General features: G+C 49.7%; 1 protein-coding gene across 1 annotated transcript in view; it reads right to left on the bottom strand.

Annotated features, from left to right (window-relative positions):
* Positions 1 to 16,266, bottom strand: part of CNDP1 (carnosine dipeptidase 1) — a 31,783-nt gene that overhangs the window by 5,188 nt on the left and 10,329 nt on the right. Inside the window, exons 5-9 of the mRNA XM_060611859.3 lie at positions 15,896 to 15,984; positions 10,673 to 10,873; positions 7,919 to 8,003; positions 2,114 to 2,274; positions 916 to 1,080 (exon numbers count right to left, since the gene is read on the bottom strand). Coding sequence (XP_060467842.3) covers positions 916 to 1,080; positions 2,114 to 2,274; positions 7,919 to 8,003; positions 10,673 to 10,873; positions 15,896 to 15,984 — 701 coding nt within the window. The remainder of the gene's footprint in view (positions 1 to 915; positions 1,081 to 2,113; positions 2,275 to 7,918; positions 8,004 to 10,672; positions 10,874 to 15,895; positions 15,985 to 16,266) is intronic.

Here is a 16,266-nt window from a genome sequence, read left to right as displayed (position 1 = left end):
GACTATTGTGGGAACATTATGCATTTGGAAATTTCTGGAAAGTGGGGGCAATTCTGAGCTAAGCTATAAAAGAGCATTTGCTCAGAGTCCTTCTCTGTCCCCTGGGCTCCATTCCAGTTGCCACAATGGAAATTCTCCCAAGAAAAACTATACCCTGAAATATCCCTCCCATTCATTCCTTCAACAAACATCTATTGACTGCCTGTCATGTGGCAGGAACTGTCCTAGGTGCTGGGAACACAGCTGTGAGCAAGAGGAAGACAGGCCTGCCCTCGTGGGGATTCGTATCTCCTGAGAAAGAGAAACAATACGTCCAAAAAGAGAAGGAAGGAGGGGAAAAAACAGGGACAGAGACTGGGAAGGCGGGTATTTTGGGATGTAATTAGTGCTAAGAAGACAATAAAAGAGGTCAATGAGAGAGAGTTGGGAAGAGGTATTCTTGGAGCCCATTTATCCAGAGCCTACTTTCTGTTGAACTAGAGGTAAACTGATGATAGGTTGATAATTTGGACATGTAACTCCTTCCAGATAACATTTTCATTAAAACGGCTGCTTTCAGAGTACTGATTTCAGACACCAACGGGCAAACTAACTACAGGCTTGAGCATTTCCGGCTCCATCCGGCCGTAGGCAATCAGCTTTTCCATCTGTGTGTAAACCAATCTTGCCTTTATGTCAACTGTTTAATGTAAAAATATTTCCCATCACTCCAACCCCAAACGGTTATTTGTCTGACTACTGTAATTGCATACAATTACAGAAAGAGATTTCACCAAACAAAAATTTATTGGTTTCTTGACGTGTGTTACAATCCCTTTTATGTTGGGAAAAAATGATACGTCAGTGCCAACAACTGAATAGCCCACTAAGCCGTGTGAGGCGGCCCTCAGAAATGGGCCAATGCACATTTGTCACCTGTTTTTCCACCACAGACGTATTCATGTGAGGGACCAGACGGATTGAGAATTTTCCGATAACTCGGCCAGGGATGACGGTTTTAGCTCCAGGCTCATCAAATGCACCCTCAATCCCGTGGATTGACAGCGATGGGTACCTCCATAGGTGCATTAGAATTTCCTCCTGAATTAAAATAAAATCATTTTACTAAATTAAAGAAGCTCAAGTAAAACTGTTCAATTGTATCGCTCGTATCGCCGATTTCTGTACATCTCTAGCACTGTTTGTGACAAGCTAATTATCACCTTCCTCAGATGTGTCTGGACTAGCCAGACAAGTGGGATTTCCCCTCCAGACCTGAGACACTCTGCTGCCTCTGGCTGACCGAGCCGCTCCACCGAGGAGGGCCCCTTGTCGCTCGCGCACTCAAGTTAATAGATGGCAAAGGGGCCCTTTCAGAATTTGGGGCTTGATTATGAATTTCTACCCCCAATCATCACGATGATAAGTTGTGTAGTGAAAGCATTCTCTTTTTTCAGAAGGCTTCAAAGAACTCTGCGTATGGTTGAGCCAGTTTTCTTTGCTGCTGTGACCAAGGCAGAGCTGGTCTGAGGGAAGAGATATACTTCACGGTAACAAACTCTGTCACATCTGTTCAACAGGGTTCCCCTTCTCCTGGCAGGTCCCCCAGCCACCACACACCAGAGCAGCAAATGTTTTAAAAAGAATAAGAAGGAGAAGGGGAAAGAAACCATCCAAATTTGCCAGAAATGAATGCTTTGGGCTCTGGTTTACTTACACTGAGGCGGCAATGTAGTAACTCACAGATTAGCCCCCAGGGCTCTTGATTTTGTCTATTTAAATGAACAACTGGGGGTCTTGGAACGGGAATGATCAGACTCTTCTCAATCTTTAAGCAGACAGCTGAACGCATTGGGTCTAATAAACTGATTTGGAAAAGCATGTCTGTGAGATGGGCGGCTGCCCCAAGGTTACATGCCCGAGGCCAGTGCTGGGCAGACCCCACACAGACTTCTGGTTGATCTAGACCTTAGGGAAGTAAGTGGCCACGAAAGTGAAAATCTGCCTCAGAATTAACATCTGCTTTCAGTTCTGAGATGTGTGGATGAGCAGAACACAGTAAATCAGGAATTGGGAAAATATGATTTATTACTGTCATTCCTCTTTCAGATCAGCCATCAACTTGTGAGCATACCTTGGTGTCAAACAGAAATTTCTTAACGTGGCTGCTATGCCGGTATTCCTCCAGGTCCAGATCAATGGCTTTGTACATTTTTCTCTCTTCTTCCGTAAGAGAAGCCACTTGGTCATAGATTCCAGGGATCAGAATATGACCAGATGAGTCCACCAGGCTGCCTGCAAGGGACACGGGAAACCAAGCCAGGGAGGGCTTACGAGTGCACCGAGGTTCCGGCCCGGGGGCGCGGGGGCCCGGGTGACTCCTGTGGCCGCAGCGGGCCTTGTGACGGGCCCTGGTCCCCCCGGGCAGAGCCGCTAGCAGCACTCACGTCTCCAAAGGACAGAGCTGGTCTCCAGGCAGACTCAGCCTGAGCCAGACCCATTTTAATGTCTACCTCATCAGTGCAGGGATGGAAATACAGGGGTCTGCGTACATATAACTGCGTAGGACTTAGCTGCATGACACTGGTCCTCAATTGTACCTTCTGTATCAAAAACAAGGTTCGTTTTTTAAATGTTCATCTATGCTGAGTTAAAAAGTAATATATGTTCGTCATTTAAAAACTTAACTATGAGATGCTGGAGAGGATGTGGAGAAACGGGAACCCTCTTGCACTGTTGGTGGGAATGCAAATTGGTGCAGCCGCTCTGGAAAGCAGTGTGGAGGTTCCTCAGAAAATTAAAAATAGACCTACCCTATGACCCAGCAATAGCACTGCTAGGAATTGACCCAAGGGATACAGGAGTACTGATGCATAGGGGCACTTGTACCCCAATGTTTATAGCAGCACTCTCAACAATAGCCAAATTATGGAAAGAGCCTAAATGTCCATCAACTGACGAATGGATAAAGAAGATGTGGTTTATATACACAATGGAATACTACGTGGCAATGAGAAAGAATGAAATATGGCCTTTTGTAGCAACGTGGATGGAACTGGAGAGTGTGATGCTAAGTGAAATAAGCCATACAGAGAAAGGCAGATACCATATGGTTTCACTCTTATGTGGATCCTGAGGAACTTAACAGAAACCCATGGGGGAGGGGAAGGAAAAAAAAAAAAAACGAGGTTAGAGTGGGAGAGAGCCAAAGCATAAGAGACTGTTAAAAACTGAGAACAAACTGAGGGTTGATGGGGGGTGGGAGGGAGGGCAGGGTGGGTGATGGGTATTGAGGAGGGCACCTTTTGGGATGAGCACTGGGTGTTGTATGGAAACCAATTTGACAATAAATTTCATATATTGAAAAAAAATAAAAAATAAAATAAAATAAAAACTTAACTATGTATGGGTATGTCTATACAGCATTCCTGAGGAACCAAAATCATCATTCTCAGCTTCCCCCCCCCCATAAGAACCATAATATAATAAGTACTCATCTTCAATCAAAAGTATAAAATCCTTGAGATCAAGTCTATAAGGCATACATGATGACTACAAATGCGTTCATAGTGAATAGGCAGATATACCAGTCTTTATTTCTGAGTTTGGGGATTCATAGGAGGGGGGGGGGAATCATCAATGAATATCTACAGAGGAAGTAGATTTAGTAAAACACTGCTCACTACCTTGAAAAAATACTTCTCAAAGCAGCAAGTAGACTAGTGGAGATGGTGAAAAATGTAAGCGGGACATCGAAATTTCTCTTTGATCCACGCGGGACTCTTACTCAAGTGAAGACACTTCGCAAAACATATGCCCCACAGGCGTAATGAGATTGTAACTTGACAACGTCAAAAAGCTACTGTGACGCACTGTACCTTGAGGGCTTCCTGTTAAAGCTGACACTTGACAAAGCTCGGGGCTGGAGGCTCTGTGAGCACCGGTGTGTCCCCCCAGTTACGGGACACCCACTGTGCTCAAAGAACCAGAGGAGTGCTGGGGACGCTGAGGATACGTTAAGACCCTGCTTTCGTCAGCAATGGTGCCATCTGTGGCCACACAGGCTGAATAGCAAGTGTGACCCGGCACAAGCAGACCAGCGGGTGGTCTGGCTGTCTGCGGGCACAACGGGATCCAAGGCAAACAGGCTACCAAAACCCACAGGACCAGTGGTAGGGTGGTACGTAACAGGTGTCCCAGCACTCTGAGGCCATCCTCGAAAGCAAGACCCCAAGGTTCGAGGGCATCAAGGCAGCAAAATGAGAAGGGAGGTCTTCGCTGTTCTGGTTTTCAACCACATCCTCCTTAGCCCCTCCCCGGGCCCCCTGTGTAAGTCACCCAAACTTCCACAGCCACCCTGGGGATGGTGTTGCAGACCGCTATCCACCTCCCTGTGCTACTGCGTTATGGGATTCGCCGCATTTAGCCCAGCACAGCCTGTGTGAAATACGTGATACAAACCAATTCATAAAATTGAAGTTAAAAACTAAGCTGGGTGCCAAGTGATTGGGACTGGCCGTCACTGGTTTGCAGGCCACGCTCTGCACCCTCACCAAAATCAAAACCGAACCTAAAAGCACCACCAGGAATCACCAGGTCCTCCCTTCGGGGCACGTCCCTAAAGGTCTGCCGACACTCTTGTACGCAAGGACAGAGCTGCAAAAGTCCACGAAAGACAGACCCCGTCCGTAATGCGGCTGGAAAGACACAGGGTAAAGAAACACGTGAGGGTCCACGAGCAAAGAGCTGTGAAGGGGAGCGGACACGCAGGAGCAAGGAGCAGGCAGGGCACCAGCCAGGTTGTGTGGGACGCGACCGGCACGGTCTCGATGGCGAGAAGAGATGGGTGTTCGAAACGTCAAGGTCAAAACAATGAAGACCTGAGACACGCAAGCAGCCAGGATGCTCAGTGTCCGTACGGGACACTGAACCGGGACATTGTTCCTGTCATTTCAGGCAGCCGTGCCAGGCATCACCGTGGGGATGGGAGTCAGGGGTCCTTGGCAAATCAGGCTGTGACGTGAGCAGGGGCCTTGCCTCACGCTCACTGCACTTGGCCGGGGGCCGGGTGCGGTTTCGAGTCTTGGAGCCTGTTTTCTCAGGATGCAGGACAGCCGTCCCAGCTGCTGGCGGGACAGAGCACAGCCGACACCCCCCCCCCCCGAGTCCCCCTGCCCCCTGCCCCGCGCACCCACCAGCAGGGAGATTCACGGGAGGCTCAGCACGCGGTGGCCTCCAGGCGCCGCAGGACCGGCCGGAGGGAAGACACCGCGCGCATCCGTGCTTCTGCCCCACAAGGCGTGTTCTCGCTGCGTCTTTGCCCAGTCCTCCAACACCGAACGCGTCGGCAAGAAAAAGGACGTTTGCCAAGAGTTCATCTCCCCACCCCCTCCTCGTTTCCCACTTGAAATCACCGTCCTCCGAATGGGATGTGATTTCTGCAGCCACGAGGGCCTCGGCCGGGAGCCCAGTCTGGAAGCGCAGGGGAGGCGGAGGGTGGCGCCTTTGGAAACAAATCAAGTAATCCTTGATCCTCAGGAGGCCCCTTGGAATCTAACGTTTGATAAAAGTGCCCTGGACCCGGTGACCTCCCTGCTTTGTGGCTTTTAGGTGAGGGCAGGGAGTAGGAATGCCCACAGAGGAATGCCCAGGAGCAGAGGGCTCTGTGCAGACTGATTATGTCCACCCCCACCACCTCTGACCTCCCATGTACACCCCACTCTAAGCCTCTTTGAAAACAGGAACTTGCGGTGTTCCCGGGGCCCGGGGGAGCTCCCTGTATCCCCCTGGTGGAGACTCCATGCCTTTCATACCGTTGGCACTCAACACATGTTTATGACTCATTAGCACTCATGGTTACCGGGATCACACAGACAAGGAGCGAGGACAGAGGGATTAGGAACTTGCACAAGGTCACACAGCAGCACCTGACTAACGTGTAGGGCACCTGCCAGTCTGCAGGGGGGAGAACCCAACAGAACCCGCTCTCCCTGACATGCAGCAGCCCTCGGGGAGAGCCCGGGAGCCAAGATGCTGTCGCGGTCAGCAAGCAAAATCCCTGCTTGTCATCTGATCAGTGCTGCAGTTCAACCGTATGTCCTTCAGGTCTTTCTACAAACCATATGAAAGCCATATAGAAGACCCAATCCAGAGTCACTTCATTATGGATTATTTGATTTGTCTCAAAAATAAGAGAAAGTGAAACCATGTGTTTTTCATTCTGTTCGTGATCCTGATCGGATTGTTCTTAACAGAACCATATGCATTTGTAGGACTAAACAGAATTCTATGCCTGGGCGAAACCATACAGTCTAAGAGGATGCAATGCAGCAATCGTGATCGGGGGAGATTGAAATGTACCATAGAGATTTGATGATGCTGTTCTTAAGGAAAAGAAAATTAGCTCTGGTAAAACAGAAGATTAACTCTTTTTCCCCCCCACAATACCGAGTTGCATGCTATGTGAATTCTTCTGGAAACAATTTAAAAACTTTAAAAGAGAATGGATTGTTGTATTCCATCTGATATTTTCAAGCATGTGAGATATGGTCTAAGAGTTATATTTTAGGAAAAGTAGAAGGTCATAAAGGAATAGATAGATGATAGATAAAGAGACAGAAAGAACAGGGGCACCTGGGTGGCTCAATCAGTTAAGCGTCCGACTCTTGATTTCGGTTCAAGTGATGATCTCGCAGTTCAAGCTGCACATCGGGCTCTGTGTGGACAGTGTGGAGCATGCTTGGGATTCTCTCTCTCTCTCTCTCTCTCTCTCTCTCTCTCTCTCCCTCACCCCCCCATCTGCCCCTCCCCTCTCATGAGCTCTTTCTCCCTCTCTCTCTCTCAAAATAAATAAACTTAAAAAAAAAAAAAGACAGACAGGACAGACAGATGGGAGATAAATGACAGATAGCGTAGCTAGATAACAGATGATCGATGGATAGATTTCATTATTTACTTTGGGGAATGAATGAGCAAGAAGCTTTACAAGTAAAAACAGTTCTAAAGACCCTAATGGCGCAGGTGGACTGATGGTGCCCTCTCGAGACTGCCGAGGCCAAGGGGATATAAGCCAGGGGGCCAGAGGTGATGCTGTGTCCACACACAAAGAAAAGAGACTTTTTCTAGCTGACTCCCATAGCGGACATGCTTTTTGGGACATGTCTGGCCCAAAAGGGACACGTTGCAAAACTTTCACAGAAGTACCCTTTGTGCCAAGTGAAGACAGATCCAAGTATTGTGGGGTCTGATGCTTCCCCGAGAACCTCTTCTTTTAAAAGAACACCCAATTATGAACACAAAAGCACAGAGTCCCTGCCAAGCCTGCAAAAGGGGCTCATCCAAGTGAGGCCCCTGAATATGAAGCTTCCTTGAACTCCCGGGATCCAGCCGGATGCTGGGCAGGCCGACAGAAGCAAGAGCTACAGGAAGAATCAAGGTGATCAGGGTGGGCACTCTGGCTCTCTGGAAACACGCACACGTACACATGACCTCCGCTTCCGTACCCCAGACACGCTGCAAGGTCAGGGGCAGGCAGCCACGGGCAGACCCACGGGAGTCCTTGTGCCACTGGGGGCCACAGCAACCTGGACAAGAGGAGCCAAGTGGTGCTGATGTATTTGGCATCACCTCTGGATGCTTCTCCAGAAGGGTCTCTCTGCTAGTGACCCTGAGCACGGCCAGTTGTGTCACAATATCCAGTAAAAGAAAAGGGGCTGAATTGAGGAAGAGCTTCAGTCTGTGAACAAAAGTAATGTGGACTCAATAAGCCCAAGGAACAGTTAGCCAACACGGGGGAAGCTAGGAATACGGTTCTTCTTCTACTCGACCCTTACTCAGAACTGGCTCGGAAGCCAAGGGAGGAGAGATGCACTGAACCAGACGGAACTGTATTCCAGTAGGTTCCCCAGTGGTTAAAAAGTGAAATGAAATAAGACATTACCAAGAAGTGCAACCAAATCAGCCATCGGCTCATGGAGGATGCCACCGAAGGTTCCTGAATGAAAATCTTGATCTCGGCATTTCACCTGGAAGGCAGGTAGGAGAGAAGACAGGCGCTTACCCCTGTGGTAGCTCTGGCAGCAGCTATCACGTGGTCGGACACACCCCACGTGCTGTCCCTCAGGACTCCGGGGGATACTTCCCGGTCACAGTGCGTGGGACACCTCCCGCGTCTTCGTTTCCCGTTCTTTCCTGCATCCTCTGAAGCTGATTTCAGTCCCCAACTGTCCCTCCAACATGGCTCTGTCTGAGGCCAGCAGCCCCTTCCCCAAGGGGCTGACGTCTCTGTAGCCCAACCCTGCCTGTTGCTCAGCCCTCCTTCCAGAAACCTCCTCTTTGTCCTTTTCTTACAACTCCACTGGTGTCTCCATTGGTAACTTCTTCCCTGCCTCCCGCCCTGGAGCTCCGTCCCTGGCTCCTACTCCCTCTACACACAGAACTTCAAGAACCCCTTCCCTTGGAGGTGCCCGGGGGGCTCAGTCGGTTAAGCACCCAACCCTGGCTCAGGTCACCATCTCGCCGTTCATGGGTTCGAGCCCCGCGTCGGTTTCTGTGCTGACAGCTCAGAGTCTGGCACCTGCTTCAGCTTCTGTGTCTCCCCCTCTCTCTTCCCCTCCCTGGCTTGTGCTCTCTCTCCCTCTCTCTTTCTGTCAAAAATAACCATTAAAAACATAACAAAAATAAAAAAAGAACCGCCTCTCTGTGCTTCATTTACCACCTCCACACCCTTCAGTGTCCATCCCTGGAGGTCTGGCCTTTCACCTACCACTCACCTGACCTCAAAATGTTGGTTGCTTCTGGTGCATAATACTTTGGTGTGCTCCCAGTTTCTGAAATCCCGTAGATGTGGAGGGGAGCTGCGCCTCTGCTCCCACAGCTACCTCCTACCAGCTCACCCATTTCCAAAAGAAGAACAGACACGGGTCCTGTAAACCTGTCACCTTAAAGTTATCTTTGACTTCAGTGCACCCCACACCCAATCTGCTACCAGCTCCTAATGAGTTGCGTTGAAATGTCTCTCTGGTTCGTTCCCCCCATCTCTCCCGCCGGGTTGGTCTTCCCCTCCTCCGGTCCATCTTCAAAGCACTGCCAGACGCATCTTCCGTTGAGTCACTTAAGCTTCAAACCTTTACTTTATGAGGCAGTCACACTAACTAAAGCACTGTGGGGCCTGCAGAGTCCCACCTCCAAAGTCTTTGCCAACTTCCCCCCACCCCCGATTCTCCTGTCACTTCCTGCACCTGCTCGTGGCCTCCCTTGACCAAGCCAAGATCTCCGCACCTGTTGTCCTCCTGTCTCCCCTCAGCCCTGCATCGCCCATCACTTCTAACTGTCTGTGGCCAGTGGTGCTCTTGGCCGTTCCCTCGTCCCTCCATCACACCGCCTGGAACGACCTCAGCCCTGGGTCAGCCCTGCCCACTTGGGCCTTCTCCTACCCTGGCTACTGAGCTCGGCTGCTAACAATGACCCAACTGCAGGGCAGGGGACTCTCCCTGCCCAAGCCTCCCCGACACTTGATCATGATCCGGTCCGTTCTCCCACCCAGTCCCCAGTCACCCTGTGGCAGGCAGACGTACTTCCTACTCAGCAGAGACCCAGAGACGCAGTGGGACAGATGTCCTGCACGTTCTCCCTCGGCAGTGTCATCCTGCACCTGCTCAGAAGAGCTCAGGACCCCCCGCCCCGCCGCCGCCCCCGTGCCTTTGCTCTCATAAACCCCCTGCTCCCTCAGAGCTTTTCGGTTGCCTCCTGAAGGTGCCCAGACCCTGTGCCCCTCTAGACGTTCTCTCATGTCACGCCTTCTCAAGGCCAAGTCTTTGAGAGAGGTTTCCTCAAGGACCTCGCTGCTTCTCCCTCCCATGTCTTCAAGCATCTGGGTCTCCGGGCAGTAAACTCCTCGAGGGCAGGGGCTGTTTCAGTCAGGCTGTCTGGCCTGGGATTCGGCATCCTCACATCTGGTGAGCAGAAGGCACACGCTGCCATTTAAGCGCCTGCGAGCGCGTGAGCGTTTCCACCTTCTCTACACCCTCTCATGCTCACAGCCGTCGGGTGTGGACAGGGCACGTGTGGCTAGTGTGCACACTGTTGCACGAGGAAACACGAAGTGGCTGAAAACCTACTGATCTCCCAGGGAGGGCCGTCTGGCTCTAAAGTGCTATCGTATGACTAGAAAAGTTAAAGGAAGCCGAACTGGACCACCTACTCAGGGATCCCAACGAGCCTGGGAAGGGATCACTGGACCCACTTTACAGGTAAGGAAATGGAGGCTCCGAGTGAAGGAGCCTGCACAAGGCTGCACAGGGAGTGAGCCAGAATTCCCATCAGCCTCAGCCATGCGGCCCCCCCCTCCTCCCCCTGCCGTGGGGCTCCTGCCCCTCCTTTCGGCAGCCTGGGCCCCATCAGGCAGTCTCCTTACCCCCTGCACTGCTCTTCTCACCTCCAAACTCCACAGCTGTGCTTCCTAAACCTTTTGGTTTTGTGAGTCACAAACCCCTGTATCCTCTCTCCAGAAAAATGCACACAGCACAGCCACTCTGTTTGGGGGGCTTCCTGAATCCCCCGTCCTGAGACCTCCGTGACCTCTGTGACCCGGCCAAGCCTCCAGGTCAGAACTCTCCTCTCTCAAGAGCTTTCTCTCTTCCCTCCAAGATCCCAGGACGGACTCCTCCCTCGCCCTCCTGGAGCTTGCAAATACCTCCACCCTGAAGTAGCTGTTCCCTCTCGTGCCGTAGGTGAGGGCCGGCTTCCCCTGGTTGATCCACAGGTTATCTGAAATTACGATGTAGTCTACACTGGAAAAGAACCGGTCCTTTTCTTTTCTGACCAGTTCCTCCAGGGCAACAGAACCGGCTTCTTCCATGCCTTCGATGATGAATTTGATATTCACGGGAAGATCCTGAATCAGATTAACAACAGAACAAACCATTCTGTCAAAAACTTGCACAACATGCCCATTCATCTTTTCGGATCCAGAAGTAGTTCGCGTGTGACATAAATCCATCACCACACGCATTCAACGTACGGGTTGTCCACATACCCAACGGCTCCATTTATAACAAAGGGGTCAGACCTAAGACCAGGAAGCAGAATTCAAGGGAAGGCCCAGCGTACGGCCTCCAGCATGACCCATCGATTCAGCGTGGACCACAAAGGACTCGGGGAAGGAATTCCTACCGAAAAAGCAACGTCTACACTTCAGGGCTCGGCTGGGCCGCCACAGAGATGGGCACCTTCCTCCTTCTCCCCAAAAGGAACCTTTCAAGAAAGGTCACTCGATTACAAATCTTTTTCTGTTCTCGTAATTCTGAGCGTGATAAATGAGAACTCCTTCCTTTGAACGACTGTCTAATGTTTAAGCCTCAGGATAATTTTTATTTCAAGTATCTGTTATTTTTCAGCTTTGAGTTCAATCTGCCTTTTAACTTATTCAAAGGCTTTGATCTTGCAGCAAAATGGAACTCAGGTTTTTCTCTAGCTAATATTAGGGCACAGAATAGCTCCTTTAAAATTTTTACAATGTGCCTTTCCCCCATTCGGTTTTGATCTTTTTGTATCTTTATAATTTATAACTTCATATCTTTGAGAGCCACATGAAGAGGAGAGGTCAAAGTCTTTTCCTGGAGCATAAAACATGCACAGGAGAACTCTAGAAGTAATTCCATGCAGATAATCGATGGCACAAACATACTAATTAGTTTTAACGAGTGGGATTGACTCACCAAAGATTAACAAAGGCAGGATGAGCGGAGGATTATATATTAGAAATTAAGTGACCTTCGGTCATTCAGTTGGTTAAGGGCATTTGGGGATGACGATTTGTTCAAATGTATCCCTTGGGTACATTTATTTCTATGTGTCTTAAGAAGTTAAGCTGAAGTTCTGAAATATTAATATTTGAAAGCTCTTTATTAACATTTAACTAGAAAACAATTGCTGAGAAGTAGTTGGAAAGCTTAAGAATTTTCTGGCAAAATGTGATTAACACAACACAAGCCAGTAGCTGCTACGTGTTGGGGGAGGCAGACGGCACAGCTGTCTGCTCTGTCACTGACACCCAAGGCGCCCGAGACGAGCTGCTCCACTCCTCGGCCACTCACCCACCCACCTATGCGGTATGGGTGTTAACAGTTGTCTGCCTCTCGGTGAAGTTAGCCACTGAGGTGAGGTGCATTTGCGCCCTCGATAAGCAAGACAAGAGAGAGGACGGGAGGGCAGAAGAACAGGAGGGCACCAGCAAGGAAGAAAGCACACTGCAAAGGGCCTCACACTCCCGGGCTCGGAGCTCCTCCTACCTGGGACTTCATCTACTCCACTCTAGGTTCCTGAGGTCGAGGGGACTATTCCTATTCACACGTCAGGTAAATGAGGCTCCAAGAGATTAACTGATTTGTCCAAGGGCAGTGAACATCTCCTCTGTTTTTGTTTTGTTTTTTAATTTTTTTAATGTTTTATTTATTTTTGAGAGAGAGACAGAGACAGAGACAGAGACAGAGTATGATCTGGGCAGGGGCAGAGAGACAGGGAGAAAGAATCCACAAAGCAGACTCCAGGCTCTGAGCTGTCAGCACAGAGCCCGATGTGGGGCTCAAACCTGTGAACCATGAGATCATGACCCAAGCCAAAGTCGGACGCCCAACCGACTGAGCCACCCAGGCGCCCCTCTTCTGTTTTGTTTGTGATCGTGTGCATTTCAGAGTTGAAATTTAAAAAGCAAAGCAAACTTTGGCCTTTATATATAGGAACTTTATTATAAATATTTCTTTCTCCCTTGGAAGGAAGGAAGGAAGGAAGGAAGGAAGAGAGAGAGAGAAAGAAAGAAAGAAAGAAAGAAAGAAAGAAAGAAAGAGACAAGAGAGAGAAGGAGGGAGGGAGGAGGGAAGGAAGAAAGGAAATAAGGAAGAAGACACAGAAAGAATGTAGAAAGAACTAAAGAAAGAGAAAAAGAAAGAGAAACCAAGATCATGTTAAACACTCAGGGCTTATTTAAGCAGGTATGACAACTCGGGAGGCAGCTTTGTAGGGGGTCAGTGGGACCCAGCCAGAACAATGGGCTCACTTAGGAAGCCCATCTTTCTCAGTGAGATAAAGCAGTGGAGTCAAGAGCGGTTACATCCCTCTCTTCTGCTCTGTCTCAGGAGAAAATGAACTCCTGAAAGAGAAGGCCCTGGCTGCTGATGAAATTTCCTCTAGGAAAACATGGGGCAAAGTCAGGACCTGGTCTGACGGACAGGATTTGGAAGAGGCCATCCAGGAGGGTGGGCTGGCTCGCTCTGCCTGGCACCTGGACACAGACCCCTACTTCCCCAGGTCTCCTTGGAACAGGCTGGATGGAGACCCACACAGCGGGACCCCTACCTCGAGCCTCCTCTGTCCTAGACAGGGTGTGCTGCTCTCAGAGCCTTTGGCTGGGGCTGGGGTGGGGACGACGGGCAGAGGGTCTGCTTCCTCTGTGACTGGTAACACCTTCCTTTTTGCCCATGAAGTCACCCGATGGGCCCCATTTCCTTTTTAAATATCCAATCTTCAAATGGTTAATTCAATGAAGTCATGTGAGGAAGAGGAGAGGAAGGTAGAAAGGTTACACATTTCGGTCCCACAAAATCCTTCTGCACTCCAGAGGCACAGAGCTAATGCTTTGTGGAGCCCAGACAGGAACCGAGTGTAATAAATGTGCATGTCCCGGAACCAACAGAGCCAACCCAAGCTTCCTTCTTCTTGTAATACCGCATCGAACAAGATAGGTGCAAAATGTCAACCCTATGACTTAACTTAGGCGCCCCATTCCAAACTGCACTTCAAGGAATATTCCACAATGGACGCCTCATAAGTAAGTCCTGAGAAGAAGGGAAGCTCTGGCTCAAAGGGCCTTGAAGAACTTCCTAAAACTCCGAGGCCATCTCAGTGTACCCAGAGACCCCAGGGCCATGAAGCAGGTCCGGTGCGAGCTAGGGAATGAGGCCAGGACCGTGGGGACCTGTATTTGCAGCCCCTGGACCTCTCGGGTGTCTGGAGCACAGCAGGTGCTCTGAACTTCATGCACAGGGAGAAGCCGGCAGGCGGCTTTCCTTGGGAAGTGCCTTAGGAGTCGGGGTGTGACGGTGGTGCCTCCCCTCCTTCCTCTCCTCTCTTCCGTCTCCATTGGAAACGGCCCCTCCCACCACGTCTAGCCCCAGAGCTGCCTCCTCTCCGGGAAGATTCCCTGAATTTGCAGCTGGCGCGGGCTCGGTGCGGGGATTTCCCAGCCTTCCCCAGAACAGGGAGCACGGACAGGGGCTAGGAGCCAAGGGCCAGGCTCTCCCTGCCATCATGCTCACCAACTCGACGGGCTAACTCGGTGCCAAATGGAAATACGCCATCAACTAAACAGTGTTGGAAAGCTGACCACCCAAATCAATGCCCTCATTTTTACAGAGCAGAATCTGAGGCCCAGAGAGATGAACTCTCTTGCCCGTGGCCACACGGCTAGATTGAATCCTCGGTTTGGAGTCTAACCACATTCGTTAGTAGGAGGAGGGTGGTGTGAGATGAAACCACCCTTGAAGAACATCGCATGAGACAGTTAGATGCAAGCTTGGGTCCACCAATGCCATCCTCCGGTGGCCTGAAAGAGGAGGTCCCCCTCCTCAGAGCTGCACTCCTACCTTTCCATGCCCTGACTTGGACACCTATTGAAACCACTTTTCACACAAATGGAAAGAGATCTGAGGATTCAGACAGAATGTCACATACCAGAGAGTTCTAGCTTGATAATCTGTAAAGCAGCTAATATGTTCTTTAAAGTGCATGTCTGTCTCTATTAATGAAGCCATATCTTGTGTTAAGGAGGAGGAGAAGACAAAAAAGACAAGCTAAAGTAAGATAAAGATAAAAGAGACAAGATAAAGATAGGAGACCAGACAAGAGAAAGATAAAAAAGACGAGTGCAGGCTCCTCCTGTGCTTGGTGTTTTGTTTTTAACTGCGGTCAACAGCGCAGGCTCAAAGCATCAGCACCACCCCTGCCCCAGACCAGCGGGCAGCCTCAGAAAGTCCCTTTGTTTTCCCAGGCCTCAAGTTCCTCATCTGTGAAGCGGGTGTGACGGTAACCCACACCCCTGGAGACTGCTGGGAACAGAAGAGGACACAGCGCAATTTTAAGCTCGGAGCACCGTGACACAAAGCACGCTGCCTTTAGTGTCATCGTCATCCTCATCTTTGTCATCCTTGTGGTCATCACTGCCCTCGTCATCACTATCACCCTTGTCCTCGTCATCATCGTGATCGTCATTGTCATCATTATGTCCTCACCATCGTCATCACCATCATCGCCGTCATCGTCAGTGTCCACATCGTCATTGTCATCACTGTCAACATCGATGTCCACATCATTGTCATTGTCATCATCATGTCATCATCATTGTCATCGTCATCATCAATGTCCACATCATTGTCATTGTCATCATCATGTCATCGCCATCGTCGTCATCATCACGTCGTCATCACTGTCATCGTCATCATCAATGTCTACATCATCATCATTGTCATCATCATCGTCATTGTCAGTGTCCACATCGTCATTGTCATTGTCATCACTGTCAACATCAATGTCCACATCATCGTCATTGTCATCATGTCATCATCACTGTCATTGTCATCATCATGTCATCATTACTGTCGTCATCATCATGTCATCATCACTGTCATCGTCATCATCAATGTCCACATCGTCATCATCATTGTCATTGTTGCCAATCACCATCCTCGTCATTGCCATCTTCACCATCACCACCACCTGCACTGTCATCATCACCATCGTCATAATGGTCCTCATCATCAACACTGTCACCTTCACTGCCATGATCGTCCTTGTCATCATCATCATCGTGATCATAGTGACCAATGCCGACAACATCCCCTCCCAAACACAGCTGGTTACCTACTTCTTCCAGGGCTCTGAAGGCGCTCACAGCATTAATCCACGCTAAAACGGGGCCCTTGTTGTCTGTTGCTCCACGACCATAAAGTTTTCCTTTAAAAATAGGGGAAGGACTTTGAGAAAGGCACAGACGCCCCTGCCAAGTTGAGCAAGTTAAAAACAAAGGTAGTTTTATGGGTAATCATTTTAACTGTACTTTCTATTTTTCCAGGCACAAATCTTGCTTTGAGATCACCATGTCCGATTTCTTCTGTACAAACAGTATGGCCATCAGCTAGTCAGATAATACAAACTAATTTGCAATATACAAATCCCTCTGGCCTTAATAGGAATTAGCCATTTTATCCAAGCTTGCTGGAAAGAACCTGCAGACCT

The sequence above is a fragment of the Panthera onca genome, chromosome D3 (assembly GCF_046562875.1).
Source record: "Panthera onca isolate mPanOnc1 chromosome D3, mPanOnc1 haplotype 2, whole genome shotgun sequence".
NCBI lineage: Eukaryota > Metazoa > Chordata > Mammalia > Carnivora > Felidae > Panthera > Panthera onca.
Note: the sequence above shows the minus strand (reverse complement) of the source record. Positions and strands in the feature narration are given on the sequence as shown.